At 37.3% G+C, this 25,499-nt stretch overlaps 1 protein-coding gene across 6 annotated transcripts in view; it reads right to left on the reverse strand.

Moving 5' to 3' along the window:
* Nucleotides 1-25,499, reverse strand: part of LOC135785858 (phospholipid-transporting ATPase IH-like) — an 81,050-nt gene that overhangs the window by 34,348 nt on the left and 21,203 nt on the right. For all 6 annotated transcript variants that reach the window (XM_065295452.2, XM_065295451.2, XM_065295453.2 and 3 more), the window contains exons 2-13: nucleotides 11,661-11,783; nucleotides 9,879-9,968; nucleotides 9,697-9,777; nucleotides 9,421-9,528; nucleotides 8,622-8,750; nucleotides 7,507-7,610; nucleotides 7,284-7,334; nucleotides 4,671-4,735; nucleotides 3,795-3,876; nucleotides 3,318-3,468; nucleotides 2,755-2,952; nucleotides 380-553 (exon numbers count right to left, since the gene is read on the reverse strand). In XM_065295452.2, the coding sequence (XP_065151524.1) occupies nucleotides 380-553; nucleotides 2,755-2,952; nucleotides 3,318-3,468; nucleotides 3,795-3,876; nucleotides 4,671-4,735; nucleotides 7,284-7,334; nucleotides 7,507-7,610; nucleotides 8,622-8,750; nucleotides 9,421-9,528; nucleotides 9,697-9,777; nucleotides 9,879-9,968; nucleotides 11,661-11,783 (1,356 nt within the window). The remainder of the gene's footprint in view (nucleotides 1-379; nucleotides 554-2,754; nucleotides 2,953-3,317; nucleotides 3,469-3,794; nucleotides 3,877-4,670; nucleotides 4,736-7,283; nucleotides 7,335-7,506; nucleotides 7,611-8,621; nucleotides 8,751-9,420; nucleotides 9,529-9,696; nucleotides 9,778-9,878; nucleotides 9,969-11,660; nucleotides 11,784-25,499) is intronic.

A 25,499-nucleotide genomic window follows, 5' to 3' on the forward strand; every position in this document is an offset into this window, starting at 1 on the left:
GAAGTGATGGATGTGTGTAATGAAACTTAACTCGCTACTGATAATACCTCATTCATCCTCTCAAAATGTTGCCTTGCCGTCGCATAATTATAGATTTAATCAAACCCGCACAGCAGTTCCACTGTATCTGGACACTTGGGTACGGTTCAAAATAAAGCTATAAATGTCTATACAACAGAACATCAGAACAAGAGACACGTATTGTTTTAAGATAGCACAGCCTCACTGCAAAACATTTTACTATAAAAGTTAATTAGGATTATACATGGCCTTGGCATTTTTTGTTTGCAGACTGGATTCACACATTCACACTCTGTCCCCAAAAAACCTAAAACAAATACGGTGGTTATGGTTAGAAAAACAACATTTAGTAGCTCACCTTTCCATCTATGCCAGGAGAGGAGTCGATCATGTCCATGCCCTCCGCCCCGGGTAAGATCTGCCCATTGCAGATGGCATGTGGTACGTAAACGTGTCCATCCACACAGCATTCCTTCAACTCCATGCTATTTTCTGTCAAAGTTCCAGTTTTGTCTGTGAAGACATATTCAACCTGTAACAGAGAAAGATGATTACTCATCAAATATTGACATCACATTTAAAAACATATTGCCAAACTTTACATCCAATGTTGGCAGACATGACATCTAATCACATGTTGACACACATCTAAATCACATGTTGACATGCATCATATCGAATCACATGTCGAAATAAGCCATCACATCGAATTGCATCTATACACATCACATCAAATCACATATTGACACACATCACATCTATTTGCACGTTGACACACATCACATTTATTAACACATTGGCATGCATCATATCATATATCACATGTGATATGTCCCATGTCAACATCGAAATCACATCGATACACTTCACATCAAAACGCACACTGACAAAAATCTCATCTAATCGCACGTTGACACACATTACATCTAATCACATGTTGACATGTATCGTATAGAATTACAAATTTCGACATGAGACATATCACATCGAATCACATCTATACACATCAAATCAAATATTGACACACATCACATCTATTTGCATGTTGAAACGAATCACATTTAATCACACGTTGACATGCATCATATCACATATCACATGTGATATGTCCCATGTCAACATCGAATCACCACGATACACTCACATCAAATCGCATACTGACAAACGTCACATCTAATCGCACGCTGACACACATTACATCTAATCACATGTTGACATCTATCGTATCAAATCACAAATGTTGACATGAGACACATCACATCGAATCATGTCGACACACATAAAAATCGCATACTGACAGACATCACATCTAATTGCACGTTGAGACACACATCACATTTAATCGCACGTTGACATGCATCATATCACATATCACATGTGATATATCCCATGTCAACATCGAATCACCACGATACACTCACATCAAATCGCATACTGACAAACGTCACATCTAATCGCACGCTGACACACATTTCATCTAATCACATTTTGACAAATTACAAATGTCGGCATAAGACATATCACATTGAATCAAGTCGACACAAATGAAATCGCATACTGACAGACATCACATCTTATCATATGGTGACACACATCACATTTAATCACACGTTGACATGCATCATATCATATATCACATGTGATATGTCTCATGTCAACATCGAATCACATTGATACACATCAAATTGCTACTAACAAACATCACATCTAATCATACGGTGACACACATCACATCTAGTCACCTGTAGACATGCATCATATTGAAATCACATGTCGACATGAGACATCACATCAAATCACGTCGACACACATCACATCAAATCACATATTGACACACATCACATTTAATCACACGTTGACATGCATTATATCGAAATCACATTTCGACATGAGACATATCACATTGAATCACATGTCGACACACATCACATCTAGTCACATGTTGACATGCATCATATTGAAATCACATTTCGACATGAGACATATCACATTGAATTACGTCGATACACATCAAATCACATACTGACAGACATCCCATCTAATCATACAGTGACATGCATAATATTTAGTCACATGTTGACATGTATCATATCAAATCACATGTCGACATGAGACATCACATCAAATTATGTCGACACACATCAAATCGCATACTGATCACATCTACATCACATCTAATTACAAGGTGACACACATCACATGTTGACATGAATCTTATCAAATCACAAGTCGTCAGGAGACATATTACATTGAATCACAACGACACACATTACATCTAATCGCATGTTGACACACATTACATGTAATCACATTTTGACATGCATCATATCAAATCGCATGTCGACCAGAGACATCACATCGAATCACTTCGATACACATCAAATCACACATTGACACACATCACATCCAATCAAACATTGACACACATAACATTTATTCACAGGTTGACATGCATCATATCATATTACATGCGATATGTCTCATGTCAACATCGAATCACGTCTACACACATCACATCAAATCACATGTTGACACACATCACATCTAGTCGCACGTTGACAGACATCACATTTAATCCCACGTTGACAAGCATCATGTCAAATCAAATGTCATCAGGAGACATATCACATCAAATTACATACTGACACACATCAAATCTAATCACATGTTGTCACCACATTGAATCACATATTAAACCACATCACATTGACCCAGCTCAGCAGTTTTTCTCACCTGTCCAAGTTCTTCATTAAGGTCAGATGTATTGACCAGCGGCCTCTCACCAAGCTCCTCATCATACATATCATCGTCCCACAAGATGAAGTAGGAGCCAAAAAACTTCTGCATTTCCACGGTTACGTACATGGACACAGGAATGATGTAGTTGAACAGAACCATAAAGGCCAGGAAATCTGTAAACGCCCGGATTAACTAAAGGAAAAAGAAACATGATTGTATGTGATTTGCATTGTGCGGAATGCATTTTCATTGTCTGGTCTATACAAATGTATTTCATCTCTAGAAAATCTATAGGGGTTGTAAAGCTGAAAATTCGCTGCAGGTGTTCATATGAATAATTAAAAGAAAACATTACTTGCTAAACACTGACTCCTTATTATTTTGATGTCTCAACCCTCAAGATTTCAACAAACACAAAGAACTGAGCACTCTCCAGAATGCCTCATTAAAAAAACACATAAAATCTGTGTTTAATGAATACATTATTAAGGGTATTTACCAGGCAGTACATATCCACACAATACATTGTATTGCGGCATGTTTAATCTTGTACTTACTATGTGCCGTTGCCTCTCGGTTTCAGTCTTCTGGTTGTACCAGGGCTCGTCATTGTTTGGGTCGGCCTGCCAAACGTACTTCAGCACCGTATTGATCAGAGCTTTACTGATCAGAATGCAGAGATACACAATCAAGTAGGCATTCATAGACCTGCAAGAGAAACAGCAATAAGATGATCCAAGAAGTATGTTTTACATTAAAAAATTATGCATTTCTCAAAATTTACTAAAAGTCAATATTTCAACTTTATCCCTCTCAAGGTACTTTTCATTCAATACAAACAGATTTTGTGTTGTGTCTACATTATTGTATTTATCGCTCTGACAGAGTTGCACAGTAGACACATGCGAGTGTAATCTGATACAATCGGTACCATGAAATACAGGGAGTCGATGAGCAAACAATTTGCTTTACAAACAGGACACTAAACGCATTATGCTGTACATGCTGACGTGAGCAGCCTGCTGGCGTCTTACTTTTCAACAGCCGAGCGTTTCTGAGACTTGGACTGGTAGTTCAGGGCCATCTTGGTTTCCATGCCCGTGTAGATGGCCACAGCTAAGAAAAAAATAACATTTTAAGATCATAATTTCCTTTGATACAGCATCTTTAATGTTATGATAATGTAAAAGCCGTTGTTACATAACCAAGCTCTTTTTGTCCTGCCATACAGACCCATTATGTCATAATGACTCTATTAAAACAAAGTTAAAGTCTTTCCCGCACTACGAATCCTCATGTGGATAATGTGACATTCACCTCTCTCTCTCTTTCTCGCTTTCTCTCTCTCATCTCACAAGCCTCAGTGATTCATTTAATTAGACTGGGAAGGGACTGACAGAATGACTCAATCAGCAATTCTCTTTCTCTGACTTTCCTACTTTTCCTAAATTCTCCCATCATAAAGTTTTGTGTCTGGTTAAAGCTGTGGTTCTCAAACTGGAGGGTGGGCCCCCTTGGGGGACGTGGGATAGTGCCAGGGGTCCCATTAATATGATATTTGATAAAATACACTCATTTATTATAAATTCTGTGTAATTAAACCTCAGAAAACGAAGGCTACTAAACAACAACACTACATTGTAACATTTAATATGTTTTGTTTAATTCACATTCTAGGTTTGATATTGTTTTATGTCATAAATTTTCTTTGGGGGGGCACCATGCACAAGGGGGGCACATGCCAAAAAGTTTGAAAACCACTGGGTTAAAGTTACATATCTATCATCTCATCATTTACATAGTGTAGATGGTAATGGTGTTCACATATGTATGTATTCCTAACAAGTCATTTTGGATCGAAGTAAATGTAAAAAAAAGACAAGTAAACATGTAGTGCTTTTTATATCTACCGTATATGAATTCTGTGTTTTTCAGTGTTGCCCCACGGAGAAGTAGGTTCTCAGAACCCAGAGGTCTGAAACAATCAAATTGCATACGGCATTTCAATCAATGAATTCACAAAAAGATGTTAACATGGTCACAATCAAAGTGTCTCTTTGTTGAACTTTTGAAACCCAGATTTTGAAGGTATGAATGAAGAGATCAGATGCAAAAGGCGCTAAACAGCACCTCTGTCAAAAATGTGATAACAGTATTGGCCCAATGCTCTCGGCACATATTATATAAAAATACCTTTGCTTCAAATGTACTTAATTCCGTCCTCACGCCATTCAGATATAACGCTAAACCCATGTCAATTTCTTAGCAGAATTCGCTAACCGCCACGTCGACTTTGTGCACCAAGTAAACGAAAGATGAATTAGATGAATGACGACGTGCAAACGACCGGGGATCACATTCAAACTTGTGTCCTCTATGAGTACTTGGACCTGAATACAACCTGTATGAGGCATTTACATGGATCAAAGCGCCCCATTTTTACACTTTGACTTTCATCATTTTTTGCAATGTTTCTAGTTACATCTTTAGTGCAATTGTTTACTATATCTAAGTGGAAGTTTTTGACACAAAAGCTTGCATGCACTTAGTGGGGCGTATTCACCCATAGATATATACACTAGGGGCCCTATCTTGCACCCAGCGCAATTGACTTTGTCAGTGACGCATGTATCATTCGTATTTTGCACCGGCGCACAGCGGGTTTTTCCCTCCACAGACGCACGTCGGCAAACTAGGGAATGAACTTGCGCCCCCTGGGCAGTTCAGCGCAAAAATGGAGGCGTGTTGCGGCGCAAACCATCCCTGATGCTATTTTGCAGTTTCAAAAAACAATTGCGCCACTGACCAAAAAAAACTAGTCTAAAGTCAGTGGCGCGTTGCGCGTTGTTCATTATGCTATTTAAAGGGCACATGCTTGACCATAATGTATAGCGTGCACAACGCGCACACACTTTGCTTATCTAATCTACACGGATGCAACAGTTATTTTTGCAAATCATAAATTGTTACAATTATGTAAAAAATATTAACACATGAGATAAGGGGAATCATAGTGGTGAGCATTGTGGTGATAGTTTTTATTTATTGTGTGGCTGCGTTAAAAAATTCTCATGCAAATAACAATTAAAATATTTTCATAAGTTTGTTGTGTGGCTGTATTACGTTTATTTTATGTAAATAATAATTAAAATGTTTTCATAAGAAACCTTAATGTATATGAACTTGATTTGCAAGTGTACTTTGGGGTTAGACCTTGCTTGCGTTTCTTGGGTCCGATTTCAAAGCCCCCAAACCCTTTCAGCGGTGAGGGTGGACGCAGCGATGTCCTCTGCTAGCGTCAGGTCATGTGTAGAGGCAACCTCCCGTTAGACGGTGTGCCCGATTTATGCTGGAAAGCTTGGGATTCCCCCATCTCCTGACATCATTGTAGCGCTTGGCGCAACGATGGGGATGCCAGCTGATCAGACAATTGTGGCTATTTCCTCTCACGCCTGTTTAACCGACGCTGATTTGGGCGGGTTTCTCCTATCCCCATACAAAACAACTTCTCTGTCTTTGACTGCTTTTACAAGAACGTGGGTCTCCTCGGCTGTGAACCACTCCTGGGTACGCCTGGTAAATCCGTCATAATAATAGCAACCCGCCATGGAACTTGCGCCCTTGGATTTATAGCGTTCTGATTGGTTTATTTGACGTTAAGCCCAAACCACACCTATGAATAATGAACCTACTTCAGACCAACCCCTTATTGATTTGCGCCTGGCGCAAGAGTTATTTCTCCCGCCGGGAAAATAGCAACAGCGCCCAAGATCCGCCCACAAAGTCACTTGCGCTTCGCACTTGCGTTTCAGATCGTTAAAATAGGGCCCTAGATGTCGCCTTGGGGTTCTAAGCATGAGTCAAAATCGCCGCAATCGGAACAGGGGTGTTGTCATAGGAAGTAGCTAGGTAACGCTGCTATCTCCACCTGTACTTAGAATTCATGGATGATGCTGGACTTTTGTGCTGCGTATGGATGTTAGGCCTACTAGCACCATGCATTATAGTTAGAAAAAGTTGATTTTCATAATATCAAAACTCAATGCTAAATACATGTCTGACTGTTGGAACGAACAATAACAAAACCTGGAAAATTGCATTCATGAAGATTTATGGTGATTTTATTTCTGTTACACCATTGCCTGCAATGACGCTGGTGCGGGGCCCCCTGCTTCAAGATGGCGGCTCTATTTGACACATTCGTTCCAATGACCTGCCGCCAAGGCGACATTTGGTGTATTTAGTGTACATATCTATGGTGTACAGCGTGCCTGCATCTGAAATAATGAACTTGAGCATGCAAAAGACGCCATATGTGAACTGCCCCTTAGAGGGTTTTGCATCTGAACTCTTATAACCTACTGTAAACATTTTACACATAAAATCCAAAAATACTGAACACTGAAAGAAATGCTGGATTGGTAGAGATCTGTTCTTTGAAGGTGATAAAATGTCTCATCTGCATTCAATCTTTCACACACTGCTCCTTTAATTAAGAGTCAATTTCCTGAGTATAGATTTACCTCGCGATGGGCTCATCTCGATTCAAATAAATATTGATGCGTCCCACAAATCTACAGCAGGAAGGAAGGAAAGACAAGAAAAGAGAAATTAATGTCTAGTAAGGGCACAGTGTCACACAACTCCACCCCGGGCTGGAGTATATGTGTGTGTTTGTAAAAAGAGATTTTTTTTTGTGTGTGTGTGTGTGTACTGCTGATATTTGTACGTATGTGTGTAACTCACCTGTAGAGGTCCGGCTGGGGTTGTTCGCATTCTATCGTAGCATGCAGTGTGTCGACCTCCTCCGCTGTGTTGAATGCCTTTGTGTCCTGAACTGCATAATAGGTCTTTGTGTTGAAAAGAAAAGACAAGAAGGAATTTGCCATTCCAAGGTCAGAAACTCTCTCTTGCAGACACAAACTTCTGCCATATACACATCTACGCACATACTGATAACTAAATGAACTTCAATGTAAGTCCCTGTGGTAAAATGTCGAAACAAATAACTGACGGCCCCCTGCTTATGCAAGACGCTCAAAACATTTAGTTACGATGCCACTGATGTATTATAATGTACTGTATTGTAAGCTACTCAGTGGTTTTGCTTTACGTCACAGGTTAAAGAAACACTCCACTTTTTAAAAAAAAAAATGCTTTTTTTCCAATAATTTTTTTTATAGTTTTTTTATTTATTCAGCTGATCTCCGGGTCTGGCGGTACCACTTTTAGCATAGCTTAGCATAATCCATTGAATCTGATTAGACCATTAGCATTGCGCTAAAAAATAACCAAAGATATCTATATTTTTCCTATTTAAAACTTGACTCTTCTGAAGTTAAATCGTGTACTAAGACGGACGGAAAATTAAAAGTTGTGATTTTCTAGGCAGATATGATTAGGAACTATACTCTCATTCTGGCGTAATAATCAAGGACTTTGCTTCCGTAATATGGCTGCAGGCCGAGCAATGATATTACACAGTGCCCGAAAATACTCCCCAGCTATTGAAAGTAACCAAGAGGAAGATTTTTGGCTTCTGCGTAATATCATTGCGCGATGCTAATGGTCTAATCAGATTCAATGGATTATGCTAAGCTAAGCTAAAAGGGGTACCGCCAGACCCGGAGAACAGCTGAATGGGCTCAAAACACTAAAAATCAAATGTTTAACTCTAGGGAGCTGGAAAATTAGCATATTTTCAAAAAAAGTGGAGTGTCCCTGTTAATACTGAAATGATTTATCAAATGTATCCGTAATTACAGATAATTACCTAACTGAGCACTCAAATAAATAGCGCCAGATCAAAAATACTGCTCCTCTTAAAAGACCCGCCCACTTTCTAGAAATAAACCAATCACCTTATGGCTGGACTCTCCATCCAAGCTGGCTGTCGTGACGAAGCACGTCCCATCCTCTCTACTGGAGGAGAGAAGTATGAGATCACACGGAAATGTCTCGTTCTCTTTCACCTGGACAATGTCACCCACCTAAAAGACATAAAAAGTCATATTGAAACACGTCTTTGTGCTTATGCCTTAATCTTTTACACACTCATGAGTTTACATAAATCCTGAACAGACCAAGCTCTTCCGCTGGCCCGGAGCGTTGCGTAACGGATTACAGATGCTGACCGGATTATCAGCAGGGAAAGCTGTAGTTTAAGGTATTGATGCAAATTCACTTTTTATCATTCAGGGTCTTTATGGTTTCTGTTGCATCAGTCCCTCTTTTTCTATTCCTTTCCTTTAATAATAACAGATTTTATTGCATGTCGACTGAAATATCTCAGAATGAATCTATAATGAATAACTGTTAGAAAGCAACTGTTAGACAATTATACACAAGGCATTGTGGGTAATGTGGGCGCACTCTGTCAGTCTGATTGTTGATGTGCCAAAATGCTGCTTCCAAACAGCAATCAGGCTGTGTAAGCACAAGCTGGTTAGCAGTTTTAAAGTTTTCAGAGAGGGATTGTGGGGTAAAACAATATTGTTGTATGTTTAAAGCCAATGTATTTCTCTTTCCACTGTTTTGCTCTCTTAGAAATTAGTGCCAATAAACCCTTTCAGACATTTAAAAAACACTAAATTTGCGGTTTCAACTGTGTGAAATTCAAAACAGGAATGATTGACAGGCGTTGATTTCCTGGTTACACACCCGTAGTTTTTGACTCTGTTTGCGTACAACTTTGCCATGCTGGATGATGTGGACTGGACATTGATTTGTAGAGTTGTCCGCTTTGTGCCTGATCCAGTCCTCATAGCCCTGCAGACAGGAAGAACGGACAGGGAAATGAGCAAAAGCTCAATTGGTAGAGCACTAAGGGATTCTAAGGGAACATGCTTAGCTTGAAAGCACTGTGAGTTTGCCAAATGTATAACTGCAAATGTAAAAGAGCTATATGATAATTAGAGAGTAAAATGTCTTTCCCACCTGTTTGATGGCTGTGACCGTGATGACAAAGAAAAGAGGAAGGCCGCTGGTCGTAGGACTGGTTGGCGTGTCGATGATCAGCTACGTGAAGAGACGGTGAGAGAGGAAACATCACATATCAGGCCGTCACAGAAAGGTCAGCTCATGCTAACAAAACATGTCCCATTCGTCACACCACTTACCTGCACTAGAAAGATGATCAGGAAGTAAAAATTGGCGATTCTTCTGAACTGCTCGAACAGATTCTTCGGTATAAAATTCCAAAAAGTATACTGGGGACAGAATCACAGAGACCAGCTTTATATTTTCAAAAAAGTGGAATGTCCCTTACTCATTTTCCAGCTCCCTTAGAGTTAATCAATTTATTTTTACCATTTTGGAATCAATTTAGCAGATCTCTGGGTCTGGCACTAGCACAGCTTAGCTTAGCACAATCAATTGAATCTGATTAGACCATTAGCATCGCGCTAAAAATAACCAAAGAGTTTGGATATTTTTCCTATTTAAAACTTGATTCTTCTGTAGTTACATCGTGCACTAAGACCGACGGAAAATTAAAAGTTGTGATTTTCTAGGCATTACGCATTACAGAGATCAGCTGAATGGATTCCAAAATGGTAAGAATGAAATGTTTAACTCTAGGGGAGCTGGAAAATTAGCATATATTGTGTCCCTTTAAATAAAACACATCAATTCATGTAGCAAATGTTGCAAACAACATTAGAAGAGTTTCTAAAAATGGTTTGGAATGTTGGATTTCCGAGATATTTGAAATGCGGTCAAATATTTTTGACTATGAAACTGTATACACTTAAAATAATTTTTTGTTTCTTCATTTAAAATAAAAAATTCTACCAGATAAGAGATAAAACTAAATTAAGTAAAAAACAGGAAGTGAAGTGAAGTGAAGCAATGCAAAATAAAATAGTAGAAAATTTTAGTTAAAATGACTGGATTTTAGTTAAAAAGACAAGTTGATTATACTTAAAAATTTGAGTGCAATTTTTTATTACAGTGTAGGTATATTTAGAAGTACAAAAAAAACGTATTAACAAAGTTCGGGAGAAGCATGGTCATGTTATCCAACCAAATAGTGCGAAGAGGTCTCTATATATGCTATAATATTCCAAGCTCGGAGCTCTCCCCTTGGACAGTAGCCAAATATGCTTTATCTCAATAAACTCAATAAATAAAATAAATTATTTTATAAATAAAATAAATTATTTTCTAAATAAAATAAATTATTTTATAAATAAAATAAATTATTTTATAAATAAAATAAATTATTTTATTAATAAAATAAATTATTTTATAAATAAAATAAATTATTTTATAAATAAAATAATTATTTTATAAATAAAATAAAATAAAATAAAACGTTTATGTTTTTTTTCCAGACAGGGTTAAGATTAACATTTAAGTCGTTTTAACAAACATACCTTATAAAAAACAATACTGGTGTGTGTCTTGAAGCAAAACAATGGCACTGAAATATTTTAAGATATGTCAGTGAAAGCTGTGTTTAGTTCAAAAGCATTTTAGTCTAGGACTAGACCTAAGCCCTGTCTAGGAAACCACCCCATAATATAATATTATCACATAAAGGCTGGGTGATCTCTGAAAGCTAATGTTGATATTTAAAAATCACCTAAACAAACAACCCCTACCACAATATAATCTGGACCTTCTTTTGATAGACCTGTCCTACAAATACACAACCCAGGCAACAATGTTGTTTAGTAGACACGACCCTTACTGCTGAACAAGTGTGTTTTGGTATTGTGCCCGACTCCCTTTTCCAAACAATTTTTTTTTAAATTATGCACACAGATGTATAAACAGTCACATAAGCCCTTCAGTTTCATAAAAGATCACCCAATATATCCTGATCACTGACTGAATCTGGGTTTATTTTACAATAGTAAACATTCAGATATTTGCTTTGGCCATGAAGCGCATCTAACCTTGGAGGAGACAATTCTGTTGTCAGGATATCTCTGTGGAATGTATGCTTCGGTTCCCGGTGGAGGTTCTTTTTGTCCGATATAAACCGTCCGGCTGTCCACCCAATTCTCCTCTCCGGTACACTGAAACAGAGAGACAGAGAGCATGGATTATTCATTTATTCATAAATATTCATACATCATTCATCCATGCAACTGCTTTCTGCAGTGTGGTCTGGCTGCTTGACTTGAGTTTACAGGTCAGATCAGCCCGCTAAGAGAAAACTGTTGTGTTTTATAGACGGGCGGCCTGGGATGAAAGTATTAATTTTAGTCTGTTGATACAGAAATAGAGAAAAAAAGAAAACAGATATAGAACGTATGGTTCTCGTCATGCTTGGTTTGGCTCTCAAAGACAGAGGGAACATCGTTTTGCAACAAAAAACGAGAGAGAGAGAGAGAGAGAGAGAGAGAGAGAGAGAGAGAGAGAGAGAGAGAGAGAGAAAGAAAGAGGATAATAAAGAGACAGAATACACTCAAATAATTTAAAATAGATTACTGAGGACTTGATCTAAGGAAAATAAATGGTGCAAAACTTGCCACTGCAATGCTAGGGTGTTGGAGCTGGTTGCTAGGGTATTCTGAGTGCTATTTCTAATTGTTGCTGTGCAGTTGCTGGGGTGTTAATGGTGGTTGATAGGTGTTTGCTTACGGGCTTACTTTTGCTTACTGTATAATATTCTGGTCCCTAGATATGATTTAACTACTTCAATGCAAATCTACAGTATCCTAAGTCTGATCACTTAGAAAATAGCCATTTCAACAAACTTATGGTATTAACGATGGGCTCTGTGATATTCAAGACAAATGCGATAATTAAAAAAATGATATAACCTACATATGTTTTATATATCTGGGAAAACAAAGCATCACAGCAACTTCTGAAAGTGAACAGCCACGTTTTACCGTTGAATAAAACAATTAAGACAAATAAAAAAATAAATAAGTAAAAAAATAAAAAAAATAAGTAAATAAATAAACAAATAAGTAAATAAATAAAAACATTTTTTTTTTTTACTTATTTTTATTTATTTATTTATTTATTATGTGTCTGAATTGTTTTATTCAATGGCAAAACATGGCTGTCCTATATATAATGAGATAGAATACACAATACTGTATATATTTGCACAAACATGCATATCCCAATTAAATAGCTTATTTATTGCAAATAACTGCTATATGTATTTCACAACATGCACATATTTCAGCACTATTTATATTTTGCGCAGCAGTAATTTTAAGGTGTAATGTAGTGGTGAGATCAATCTCAATTTCGAATCGCAATGAAAAGCTACAGCAGCTGCCACAGGACAAACATGTCGTCAACCGAGACAACGTATGGATAAAACACGCTCTGGAGAACTGTTTCTCAGTTTAGGGCTACTGTAGAAAAATAATGGCGACTTCCACGTTAGGGGACCTGCAGTGTATGTAAATAAAAAAATGTATGTACCAAAATTCAATGCTTAAAGGAGCGGTTTCCCGGACAGGGCTTATCCTAGTCCTAGACTAAAATTCATGTTTGAGCTGCCTTAATTTCAAAACATCTTGCATTGAATTATATATATATATATATATATATATATATATATATATATATATATATATATATATATATATATATATATATATATATATATATATATATATATATATATATATATATATATATATTTATCACTACCATTGTTTTGTCTCAAGATGCGGACCAATATTGTTTTATGTAAGGTTTGTAAACTACAAATATAACTAAGGCCTAGTTCAGAATTAATCTTAACCCTGTATAGGAAACTGCCCCAATAAGTCTTAAGGGGGTCGCACATTAGGCGAGAAGCTCCGCATCGCACCACCTCGAGTCATGTGGAGGACTTGCAGGTATCGCAACCCGGATGTGCACATTAAATAGCGCAAGCTTACTCAGACACTGTCTACTTTAAGATGCAAAATATACGTTAGCAGCCTATGTTAATCGTAGACAATTTGGGACTAATATGATGCTATTTAATGTTAAACTATGTGAGTGCCGCTCTGTGGCGTGGCAGAGCAGCGTCCAGAGTCACAGCGGCCAGTCGCCGCCAGTGTGTATACATTCATAAAAAATAATGGGTTTTTTTTCGATTTATGGTGCGACGCAACACTTCTCGACCGGTGTGCGACCCCCTGTAGGCTTGTTCAAATCACCAAACCACAGAACAAGCCTTATTAATAGTGATGTGTGGCTTGATACTGTAAGCAGCTCTGAAAACTAAATAAATTATAGAAAACAGATGCGACCTGTTATCATAGATTATCTGGCTCTTATCCTTAAAACCTTTTCCATTTTTATTTAACTATTTTAAAAACTATGTGGAATCAAATCCCAACATTGTGAAATATTAATCCTTACAGATTTCTCGTTATTCATACTTTGCTCAACAGTTCATACTTTATTCTGAACCATCTGTTCTCCCTGCCACTGATGATTTCATACCAGCTTTATATTAGTCTATGTTGGACTATGCAGATAAAGCTGATCCTGGATCAGTGTGAAGCGGGTGACATAACATGGAATGTCTTAACATTCCAACACTACACGTAAACTGTCTGCTATTGGAGTTGCTGTCTGCTATTGGCTGCTGCCCCGCCCCGCCCTCTCTCTTTCAGGGTGGGATTAAATCTGGTCGAGCCTCTTAAGCTCTTACATAAGATGAGAAATGTGAGCTATTACCACTTCAAAAAAAACTATTGTACCGTACAGCATGCAAGAGAACATGATGTATTTTATTCCATCAAGGGGTTAATGTCTTTTGATGCTTTTGTTTATGGCTTTTTTACATTTGCCTTATATGCAAAGCAATTTCAGGTTGGTATTGTCTAGGAATCAAACCAATGACCTTCTAGCGCCATTCTTTACCCATTGAGCTCCATACACGATAAGGGCAGGATGTCTATGGAACATAAGGATAACACCAGATAAACAAAATCTCTGGGCTGGTTGAGCTCGTGTAACTTGATGAACATCAATTACACAAATATAATTTTTGGGGTCTGTCAGAAGAATAATCACGATTAATCGCATACAAAATATATTAATTGCATACATAATATATTTGTGTGTATTGTGTGGTATTATTTTATATATTCAAATCTAAATAAATATAAATATATGCATGTAAATGTTTCTTAAATACATACATGCATGTGTGTATTTATATATACAAAATAATAACACACAGTGCACACATATATTATGCAAAAAAAAACTTTTATTTTGTATGCGATTAATCGTGATTAATCTTAATTTGTTCCTATTAATCACGCAGACTGATGTCACGTACCGTATAGCAACGTCAAAGATGTCGCATTTGAATCATCTTGTTCATCCTGGCAAATCCTAAGAGACTCGCAGGAAATGAGTTTGAAGTTTGTGACTCATGTTTCACTTTGTGTGAATGGATGTGTGAGTGATTCTGACCTTGTTGAGCGAGTTCAGCCACCATCAAACACCACACACATCACCAAAGACTTTCAGCTCCACTCAGTCAAAAAGAAACAACACTGAAAAAAAAGATTAATTGAATTTACTCAATTTTTTTAAGGTAAATGGTTGCAATAAATGTATTTAAGCTACATTTAAACAAAAAAGATTAGTAAAGTAAAATTAAATATAAAACTTTTGTTTAAATGTAACTTAAATAAATTGATTGCAACCACTTACCTTAAAAAAATTGAGTAAATTCAATAAATCATTTTTTTTCAGTGAAATCCAAGGATCAATCTCGCAAAATAAAATTTATTGCAAATTTTCTGGCAAATTTACAACAAAGAACTAGGAAAATACACCTTGTTTATAACCGAATTACGTAAAGTAAGTAAAGTATACATTGTATTATAGTAATGACATTTTGGGTGGAAAATGTGTTACCAAAAATCCTAAAAAACGACTTTATTTAGTTTATAAATAAATATAATTTGTAGGGCTGGGTAAAAAATAGACTTTTCGATTAATCGTTTTTTTTACGTGGTTGATTCAGAATCGATTCTCAAAGAGCAAAATCAAATTTTTTCATATTTTTTCTGCAAACATTAAACTAAACGTAAGATTAACGTTAATCAAATTACTAGTCTTCTTCACTAGATGTCACCCACTTTTTTGCCTTGCGCGATGTTACCAAGGAGCGAGGGGTGAGCCTGTCATTCATTCATTCAATGCTTAAAATGGCGGTTTTAGGTGCTTCATCGACGTTGAAGCCACCTTCACATAAAAAGTAAGAGGTATGGAAGCATTTTAGATTTCGCAGGCAAGACGACAACGATGGTGTTGTGGCTTTAAATTTCTTTTTATTAATTACCCACTTGTAAACTTATGTTCACTGTTATTTTTTATTATTATAGTGTTTGTATTAAATCTATATTCATTGAGTTGAATCGAGAATGGAGTAGAAAAACCGACCCGAGAACCGGAATCGAAAATTGAATCGAATCGATTTGATAGCTTGTGAATCGAAATTGAATCGATCTGGAACATCTGAATCGATCCCCAGCCCTAATAATTTGCTACTTGGACATGTTTCTATGAGCCTAAAAGCACAGCATCCCAGACTCCAGAAACGTAATACTTTATATAGATTATTAATATAGAGCCATGGGTTCAATACACTCAGCATTCGTCTTCTTATGTCCTCTCATCTGTGCTAATGGACTCTGCGTTTGTGTTTGCTGCATTTGTGTTAGCAGACGGCACTGAGCAGCTGGTGAGAGGCTCAATGAGCCCCCCTAATCGTACCTAATCCATCCTAAAACACACACTCACAGCGGACAGAGCAACACTTGTATCACCTGATGAGGCCAGGGTGACCCACATAAACCTGAACTCGACCCACAGGTGGCGTACATCTCTATCATGTGCTATGTTCATTGTAACTGACCGTTCTTGAGGAATACTTGTAAAAGTATATCATTTAGGTTTTTCCTAAAAGTGAAACATTATAGAGTTATCAAGACATTTTTTAATTTGTATGAGTATCTACATGGCAACACTGGCTTGACCAATAGTGTACGTTTAAGGAGGGGCTACCTGGCGACCAATGGCAGACAGGATGGGTTTCTAAAAAGGTCATTCGTTTTTGAGTTTCCTTTGTGGTGATCACAGCGGTACAGAAATGACATACTGTACTTACAATTTGAATAAACGGCTAAATCGGATCAAAATGTTTTGTAAGCAGATGGGACAACAGTTTGGGGTGGCAGTATACATACTAGTCAAAGGAATTATATTACAGCCGTCCCGTGCCTCAGTTCCTCAGGCATAACTCGGGTTACCCAACCGCACACATAAACAGTTTGCCGTCAACTGACTGAGTAAACAACATACATTCTTCTACCCTGAAGTGAACAGCGCTGATTTAGGATCAGCTATCATTGATCACATATTTAAAGATGTGAGAGAGGAAATAACTGATCTTAGCTCAGCACTTTTACATTTAGGAGATTTCACATCATTTTCTAGCGACAGACATTTTAAAACATATTTCATGCCAAAGTATTGATTGTATATATTTTAGCTTGATGACAATCAGTGTCATATGACACCGGGTGTGACAGTGAGGTCAGGCGCGATGGTATAAATTGACATAGAGCAGAGAACTACTAAACTGTATAACCTCATGCAACATCAAATTAACTTATCTATTTCTCAAAGTATTTACGAAGTATACATTAACCATAATTGAAAGTTAAACCTATTTTAGGGGCCCTAATATTATGCTTTTTTAAATTTACAGGTTCTGTTCGTTCCGCTGCTGCTACTTTTTGTTATTTGATGTGGGTTTATACTGATAAGGCAATACTGACTGCAATGTTATGCACTGAACATCATATTGGAACGGTCCCATGCAATATGTTAACCAATAGTGTTGCCAAGTCTGTGGTCACTTTAAAACTGGTGACGCGGATTGTTTTTATTTTGGGTTAAATGTTGAAGCCAGAGTTTTGTTGATCTGATTTTTTGTTATTTGCTCAATGGACATTAGGCTAGATTTTAATTGGCCATTAGGTCTGGTTAGTTCACAAATCTGGCAACCCTGTAATATTAAGTTAATACATATACAACACATTCTCACCTCTAAAAAGTTTTTTTGGGGGGGGTAAAATGTCTTAAGGGTTTATTTGAATGACGTCTGCAACTTGATCGTTCCAAAATGGCAGACGTGTCTACATATGGAGTGGTTGAATGGCTTATTCATACAGTATCTATGTGCTAAAGTGGGAGGAGCCACAGACTTAGTTTGAAACTAAAGGGCTCATTATAGTGAGATGGCGTAGGCTACACGTCAGTTTTCAAATATGCTTCTGCGTTGTTGTCGTCCATAAAAAAAATTTGTCCTGACAAAAGGGGTTCTAGTCACGACGATGCGATGATGGCGATTTTTGCCGTTGTGCAGGTCAGGCTACGCATAACCTATGCTACGGCATAGAACTTAAGCACGACTATTAATGACACTTAACTAGGAAAAAAGGTGCTGCGATAATCTAAAACACATTGTAAAACAACATTCTTGTAGAACCTGAAAACAAAATCAGGACTTTGTAAAAGGGTATAATAGGACTTTGAAACTGATGCTCATGCTACAACTGGGATCAAGGAAATTTCCCACTTCAACCTAGAAATAACGTCGGGAACTCCAGTTGATCTCTTTATACTTTTTTAATGTTACTAAATACTTTTAATGTTACTTAATTCAATAGTAATTAAACAAGTTGAAATTTTACAATCGGCACAGCTATCGTGAATGCTGCTAATCTCAGAATGCTAGCCCCAAACTAGCGAGGATGACTGACAGAGTGGGCTGGACTGAGTTTCCTTGAAATGTGAACTGTGACTGCATACATGACCTGTATTATAATTACACACCATATTTTATTATTTTTAACACACGCACACACCTCTTTCATTAATGTCAACACATGCATACATAATAGATGCTTCAGTCCACTGAAGTGGCATGGGCTAAAAATAACTCTTCATGATTCCTGTAAATGAACACGCTGCTGCTCAACAGAATGTCATTTTTGAAACATGATAAAAAGATCAAATGAAAAACCAAAACTCGTTTTACATTTAAACATTTATGGCGCACTGACATATGAAGTGTTTAATGCATTTGGAGATGTGTTTAGCATTTATAATAGATAGCATAGTGAATAAGGTGATAACTCAAGCTGTCATCAGCTCACATGTAGGTCAATGTTTAAGGAGTCTTGTTTGAGAAAGTGCCAGTGAAGTCACACACCAGATAGATAGATAGATAGATAGAGAGAGAGAGAGAGAGAGAGAGAGAGAGAGAGAGAGAGAGAGAGATATGGAAAGATAGGTAGGTAGGTGGGTACAGGTAGACAGACAGACAGACACATAGATACACAGACAGATAGACAGGTAGGTAGGTAGATGAGTATGTAGATGGGTAGGTAGACGTGTAGGTAGATAGGTAGTAAGCTAGATGGGTAGGTAGGTAGATGGGTAGGTAGATGGGTAGGCAGATGGGTATGTAGATGGTTAGGTAGACATTTAGGTAGATAGGGTAGGTAGATGGGTAGGAAGGTAGATAGGTAGGTAGGTAGGTAGGTAGGTAGATGGGTAGGTAGAGGGGTAGGTACTAGAAAGGTAGATAGATAAGTAGATAGGTAGGTAGATGGGTAGGTAGACAGGTAGGTAGATAGATAAGTAGATAGGTAGGTAGATAGGTAGGTAGGTAGGTGGAAAGATGGAAATATGGGTGGGTAAGTAGGTAGGTAGGTAGATAGGTAGATTAGCAGGAAGATAGGTAGATAGGTAGGTAGGTAGGTGGAAAGATGGAAATATCGGTGGGTAAGTAGGTAGGTAGGTAGGTAGGTGGAAAGATGGAAATATCGGTGGGTAAGTAGGTAGGTAGGTAGGTAGATAAGCAGGTAGATAAGTAGGTAGGTGGAAAGATGGAAATATGGGTGGGTAAGTAGGTAGGTAGGTAGGTAGATAAGCAGGAAGATAGGTAGATAGGTAGGTAGGTAGGTAGGTAGGTGGAAAGATGGAAATATCGGTGGGTAAGTAGGTAGGTAGGTGGATAGGTAGGTAGATAAGCAGGTAGATAAGTAGGTAGATAGACAGATAGACAGACAGGCAGACAGACAGACAGACAGGCAAATAGATGGATAGGTAGATGTGTAGGTACTAGGTAGATGGATAGGTAGATGTGTGGGAGATGGATAGGTAGACAGGTAGGAAGGTAGATGGGTAGGTAGATGGGTAGGTAGGTAGGTGGATAGATAAGTAAGTGAGTAGATAGGTAAATAGGTAGATAGGTAGGTAGATAGACAGGTAGGTATCTAGACAGATAGAGATAGATAGATAGATAGATAGATAGATAGATAGATAGATAGATAGATAGATAGATAGATAGATAGATAGATAGATAGATAGATAGATAGATAGATAGACAGATAGACAGATAGACAGATAGACAGATAGATAGATAGATAGATAGATAGATAGATAGATAGATAGATAGATAGATAGGAAGGTAGGTGGAAAGATGGAAATATCGGTGGGTAGGTAGGTAAGTAGGTGGATAGGTAGGTAGATAAGTATGTAGATAGACAGATAGACAGGTAGGTAGAAAGATAGACAGACAGACAGACAGACAGGTAGATGGGTAGGTAGATGGGTAGGTAGATGTGTAGGTAGATGGATAGATAGATGTGCAGGTACTAGGTAGATGGATAGGTAGACAGGTAGGAAGGAATATGGGTAGGTAGGTAGGTAGATAGATAAGTAGGTAGGTAGATAGGTAGGTATCTATGTATATAGGTAGGAAGGTAGGTAGGTGAAAAATAGGTAGGAAGGTAGGTAGGTGAAAAATAGGTAGGTAGGTAGGTAGGTAGGTTAGTGGTTTCATTGATCCAGACAGACAGACAGACAGTCATCTGTTCACACTTTTCTAAAGTTGATCTAGATCATGTGGACTCATCCATTTTTTGATTCTCCTTTACTTCTTCATCTCTTTCAGTGCAGGTGTTTTTTATGAGCCCTTTTCAACCTGGGGAACGAGTAAAACCAGTTAACCCCAGCCTTATGCTCAAAACTTTCTCTGCGCTATTGTTTGGACATACAGTATGGGTGTGAGCTATCCATCCATTTTTTTTTTGCTGTTTATTATAGACAAGAAGCGGCTTGCCCTCCTGGGCAAAAAAGAAACAATTTCCATTTACAAAAAGATGCGCAATTACCAGTTTTCTTTTTTTTAGGTGATAATTGGAGCCTTGAGTGTGTTAGGGACGAACATCGCCAACTTTCTCTTCTAGTTATGACATTTGTTTGCATTTTAAATGATCTTTGGGAGGACTCTAATCCCCCTTCCCGGTTTTCCTTTCTTACTCCTTCTGTAAGGAGGCAAAAAGCAACCTGTTGTCTTAAGCAAATGCCAGGAATAAACACCCACACAATTGTGCCTGGTAGCCTTTTCAGTCAACATACACACACTCAGCAGCTTTTTCCTTAACACACACACACATCCGCTCCTCAGAGGAAAACATGCCCTTTCAGGAAAATAACAGTGTAAAGACCTTTTGATGCTTGTAACTGGCCGGTGTGAAGGAGGCAAAACAGGTTTAAGTGCTAAATGAATGTAACTGCACCCTTAATACTCTGTTGACACATTAAAACCAAATTTAAACCTCCAGTCTATGGAAAACATACCATTCAAACAGAGTGGAAAATGGTGATTGTATAGCCCTGCATATAAACCACTTAATTTTTTACGTGACATTAAATGCGATGTAGACCTGAAAATCAATAATGCCTGCTACAACACCCTGCTGCATCTCATTTAACCTTTGACAAGTCATTCAAGAAAACACCAAACACATTAAGTAGAAAAATAGTGTTGCATATCTGGCCGTCAAAAATGAGAAGCGCCGATGACAAAAATAACCTTTCGAAACAAAATACAGCTGTGGGAAACAATTTTGCATATTCAATTCTCAAGGGCCTCAAACAGAGGTTAGAAAAGCAGAAGTGGGACACACCATTGAATTCAGTCCACACACAATATCAGAGACAACAACACATTATAAACATCTGTACAAACTCTTCTCAAAATGAATTTTTTAATATTCATTTATGGGAAGCTCTTGGGAGCAGGAGATGCAGACAGCTGGTGAAACATCTTATCTTTGAAGGATTAACTTTAAGACTAAGATGAATGGTGATCCACTTATAGAAACTGCTTGTCAAACGACAACATCAAGCAAGTAAAAAAAAGCTAGGAAAAAGGGAGTAAACTGGAAATCTGTTGAAAATGTACAAATGCCCTATTGTCATCCGACACTTAAATAAATTCCCTGTGTATCCCTAAACTGAAAAAAGTAAAAAGTTGGATCAACAAAATTTCTTAAAAACACTTAAAAAAGTACGTTTTTTTTTACTTAAAAGTTCACTCCAGTTTTACATTAGTTAAAATTGTAAGTTGAATAAACTTAATTTCTTTAAGTGTCACTAATTGAAGTATTTTTTTAAGTAGATCCAACTTTTTTCACTTTGGCTGTTCATGCATAGGAGAAAAGATCGAATGGACACAGACTTGCCACGCCAAACTACTAATAGAGACACAACCTACACTGTAAAAAATTGGATAGTTTTTCATTTAAATACATAAGTTTTATCAATTTTTAAGTTGATCCAACTTATACTTTTTACAGTGTATTCAAGATGAAATGGAAGATATTGTTCTTTCTTTACTTCATAATAAAATACATTTATTCCGCTTTGCAATCATAAGTGCAAAGTCTTAACATAAATAATGCAGTAAAAGCATAAAGCCGTTTCAGTGCATTATTGCTTTGTTTGGAGCGAGCTATTATTGGCTGTTTTAGACTTTATGTGGTACGCCAACAAAATTTTACGACTAGGGTAACATCCAGACAGCAGGTGTTCACAGTGCAAGATTTTAATAGCATAATAGTGAGTGTACGAAAGCTACTCTGACCAAACGAATCAGGTTCTAAAACAGAAAAATCTGCCAGATTACACTTCAACAAACTTTTCTATTATTCAGAAACCCACCATTAGTGTTTTATCGATGCCTAAAATGCTAATAATTATGTCTACACATGTCTGATTAATGCACATTAAAGGTTGGATGCTTTCAAGTAAATCCAATATACTGTTTATAGTAAATGCATTACGGAACTTGCCGTTATAAAGCGAGTCAGCAAAAACAATAATGTAGCAAATCTGTGATATATAAAACAATCCATACCATTTAAAATGAGCAAGGCAAGCATAAGGTGGGTCTAAAAGCTTATTAGCTTTGCATTTAAGCACATTTTAAAACTACAGTCATTCAATTAATCACTGCAGAGTACAACATACGCGAGCGTACGCATAGTCAAACGCACAACCTTGCAAAGCATAGCTCATTTGACTCATACAAGTCCGTTTACGTTCAACGCATGCGCATTGCGACAATTTGCGATACCTCTTGTGGCCTACATACTCCTGTACGCTCGTGCGCGACCTATGCGTACAAAGTACGCAGGGTTTAAAAAATCCAACAGAGGCAGGCGGTTCGTCCGTTGTGTAGTAAATGCTGCTACATCTAAAAGCAGGTGATGAACATTTCCTACTAAATCACAGAAACCAGCTTAACTGCAGAGGTGCGCATGAGAATCGTAGTCGATTCATCGCCCACCCCTAACATACGAAATGAGTGCTTTTGCCTCCATATGCATGTTTATGTGCTAACTAAAATTGTGTTGTAGCCCTGGGTGATGCTAAAGGATTCAGGTAAGATGTTGGTATCGGGTCAGCTTCTGTTCAGCCCACAAAACAAAAGACATGTTTTATCTCATCTACCGGTAAGCAAAGCGAGGATGACTAAACTATAGCCATTCAAACACAACCCACACACATCCTGGTCATTGATTCAATGGTAGCTCTGGTGAAATTGTGTATAATTCATGACTTGTCCACAGCAGTGGCTGGCGATAAGAGCTATCACGCTTGTCCAGTCAGCTTGTCTATAAAGTTAACAACATTTTACATCACAAAAGGCGTTTTAAATATAGTTTGTTGGAGGGGGGGGGAAGCAGACAGGCCTATACAGGACTGAGATTAATAGGGATGTCAACGGGCCAAACAATCAGCTCTAAGCCAAGAAACCGACCAATAGTGTTTGTTTGTGTGTCTGTGTGTGGTAAACAACTCCAAGACGCTAGTTAGATGCTAACAAAGAATGCTAACTGTCGTTTTACACAACTTTCAGGTCGTTTCTTATGTAGAAACTTGTTTGTTACTCTTGACTCAGACTGGTCATAACAATATTTTATTTTCACATTTATCTCAATGTAAGCAATATTTTATTAATATGTGTGTGGCCTGGGAATCAAACCCATGACCTTTGTGGTGAATAAAGCTACAGGAACACAACTTTTAAATACTCTATACATCAAACCTATTAGAAATGGTATGGGTGGATATCTTGCTATGCTAACTTGCTAACTGTGGCTCATGTTGATAACAAAGTGCATGAATGGAAAAAACTACATTTGCTCTCAAACGCTTCCCATCTGTTAGCTGCCTCCATACGGCCAAAAAAAATGCATTTCTCTGACCAAAAATATTTTTTAAATATAGGCTTTTTGTAGAAAGTAAAGCCTAAATAAATATATTTATACTTCAAAGTGTATTTCAAGGACAAGCAAATACGTTTTTAATTTTACAATCAGTATGGCAAGAAATGTATTCTTGGCCAAAATATATTTTAAATCAATTTTTTAATAATATTAAATATATTTCATTATAAGTTAATTTTATAAAGTATATTTTTAAGTTGAACATTTATTTAATATAAACTTATTTAAACCTGTTATTTTAAAAGTTTTGCAACATAAGTATAGTTTTTCTTCCAATGTGACTTTATTTCCTTGGCCTGAAATAAATAGAAGGCTAAATTTTTTAAAGAAGACATACCATGAAAATCAGTCTATTTTTCATGTTTAAGTGCTATAATTGGGTCCCCAGTGCTTCTATCAACCTAGAAAATGTGGAGAAAAAAACAACCCAGTAACTTAGTGTTGGTAAACCATTCTCTGCAAGCGTGTGAAAAAATTGGTAATTGAAATTTGTGATGTCAGAAGGGGATAATACCGCCCCTTAATCTGCACTATCCAACAATGGGACTGCCATGTAATGCAGACATCAGCTCATTGTATTAAAGGTGCAGTGTGTAAATTTTAGCGGCATCTAGTGGTGAGGTTGTGAATTGCAACCAACGGCTCAGTCCACTGCTCACCCCTCGCTTTTTAAAACGCATAGAGAAGCTACGGTAGCCGCCACCGGACAAACATGTCATCGTCGGAGACAACTTAGTAAAAAAGTTTGTCCATTAAGGGCTTCTGTAGAAACATGGCGGCACAAAATGGCAACGTCCATGTAAGAGGACCATATGTGTATGTAGATAAAAACATCTTATTCTAAGATAATTAACACATTACGGTTCATTATGAAAGGTCTTTATACACCCCTGATAATATAGTTTTGTATATTATTTTGCTTTTCTTTCAAGAGATCCTTTAAAAAATTACATACTGCACCTTTAAAAGGAAACACCCAAAAACACCACATTTTTGCTCACACCTAAAGTGGCAATTTTAATGTGCTATAATAATTTATTTATCTGGTATTTTGAGCTAGAACTTCACATATGTACTCTCGTGACACCAAAGTATATTTTACATCGATCTTAAAAAAGTCTTGTAAAAGGTCCACTTTAAATGCTTTAAAAT

This window comes from Paramisgurnus dabryanus, chromosome 4 (genome assembly GCF_030506205.2).
Source record: "Paramisgurnus dabryanus chromosome 4, PD_genome_1.1, whole genome shotgun sequence".
Classification (NCBI taxonomy): Eukaryota; Metazoa; Chordata; class Actinopteri; order Cypriniformes; family Cobitidae; genus Paramisgurnus; species Paramisgurnus dabryanus.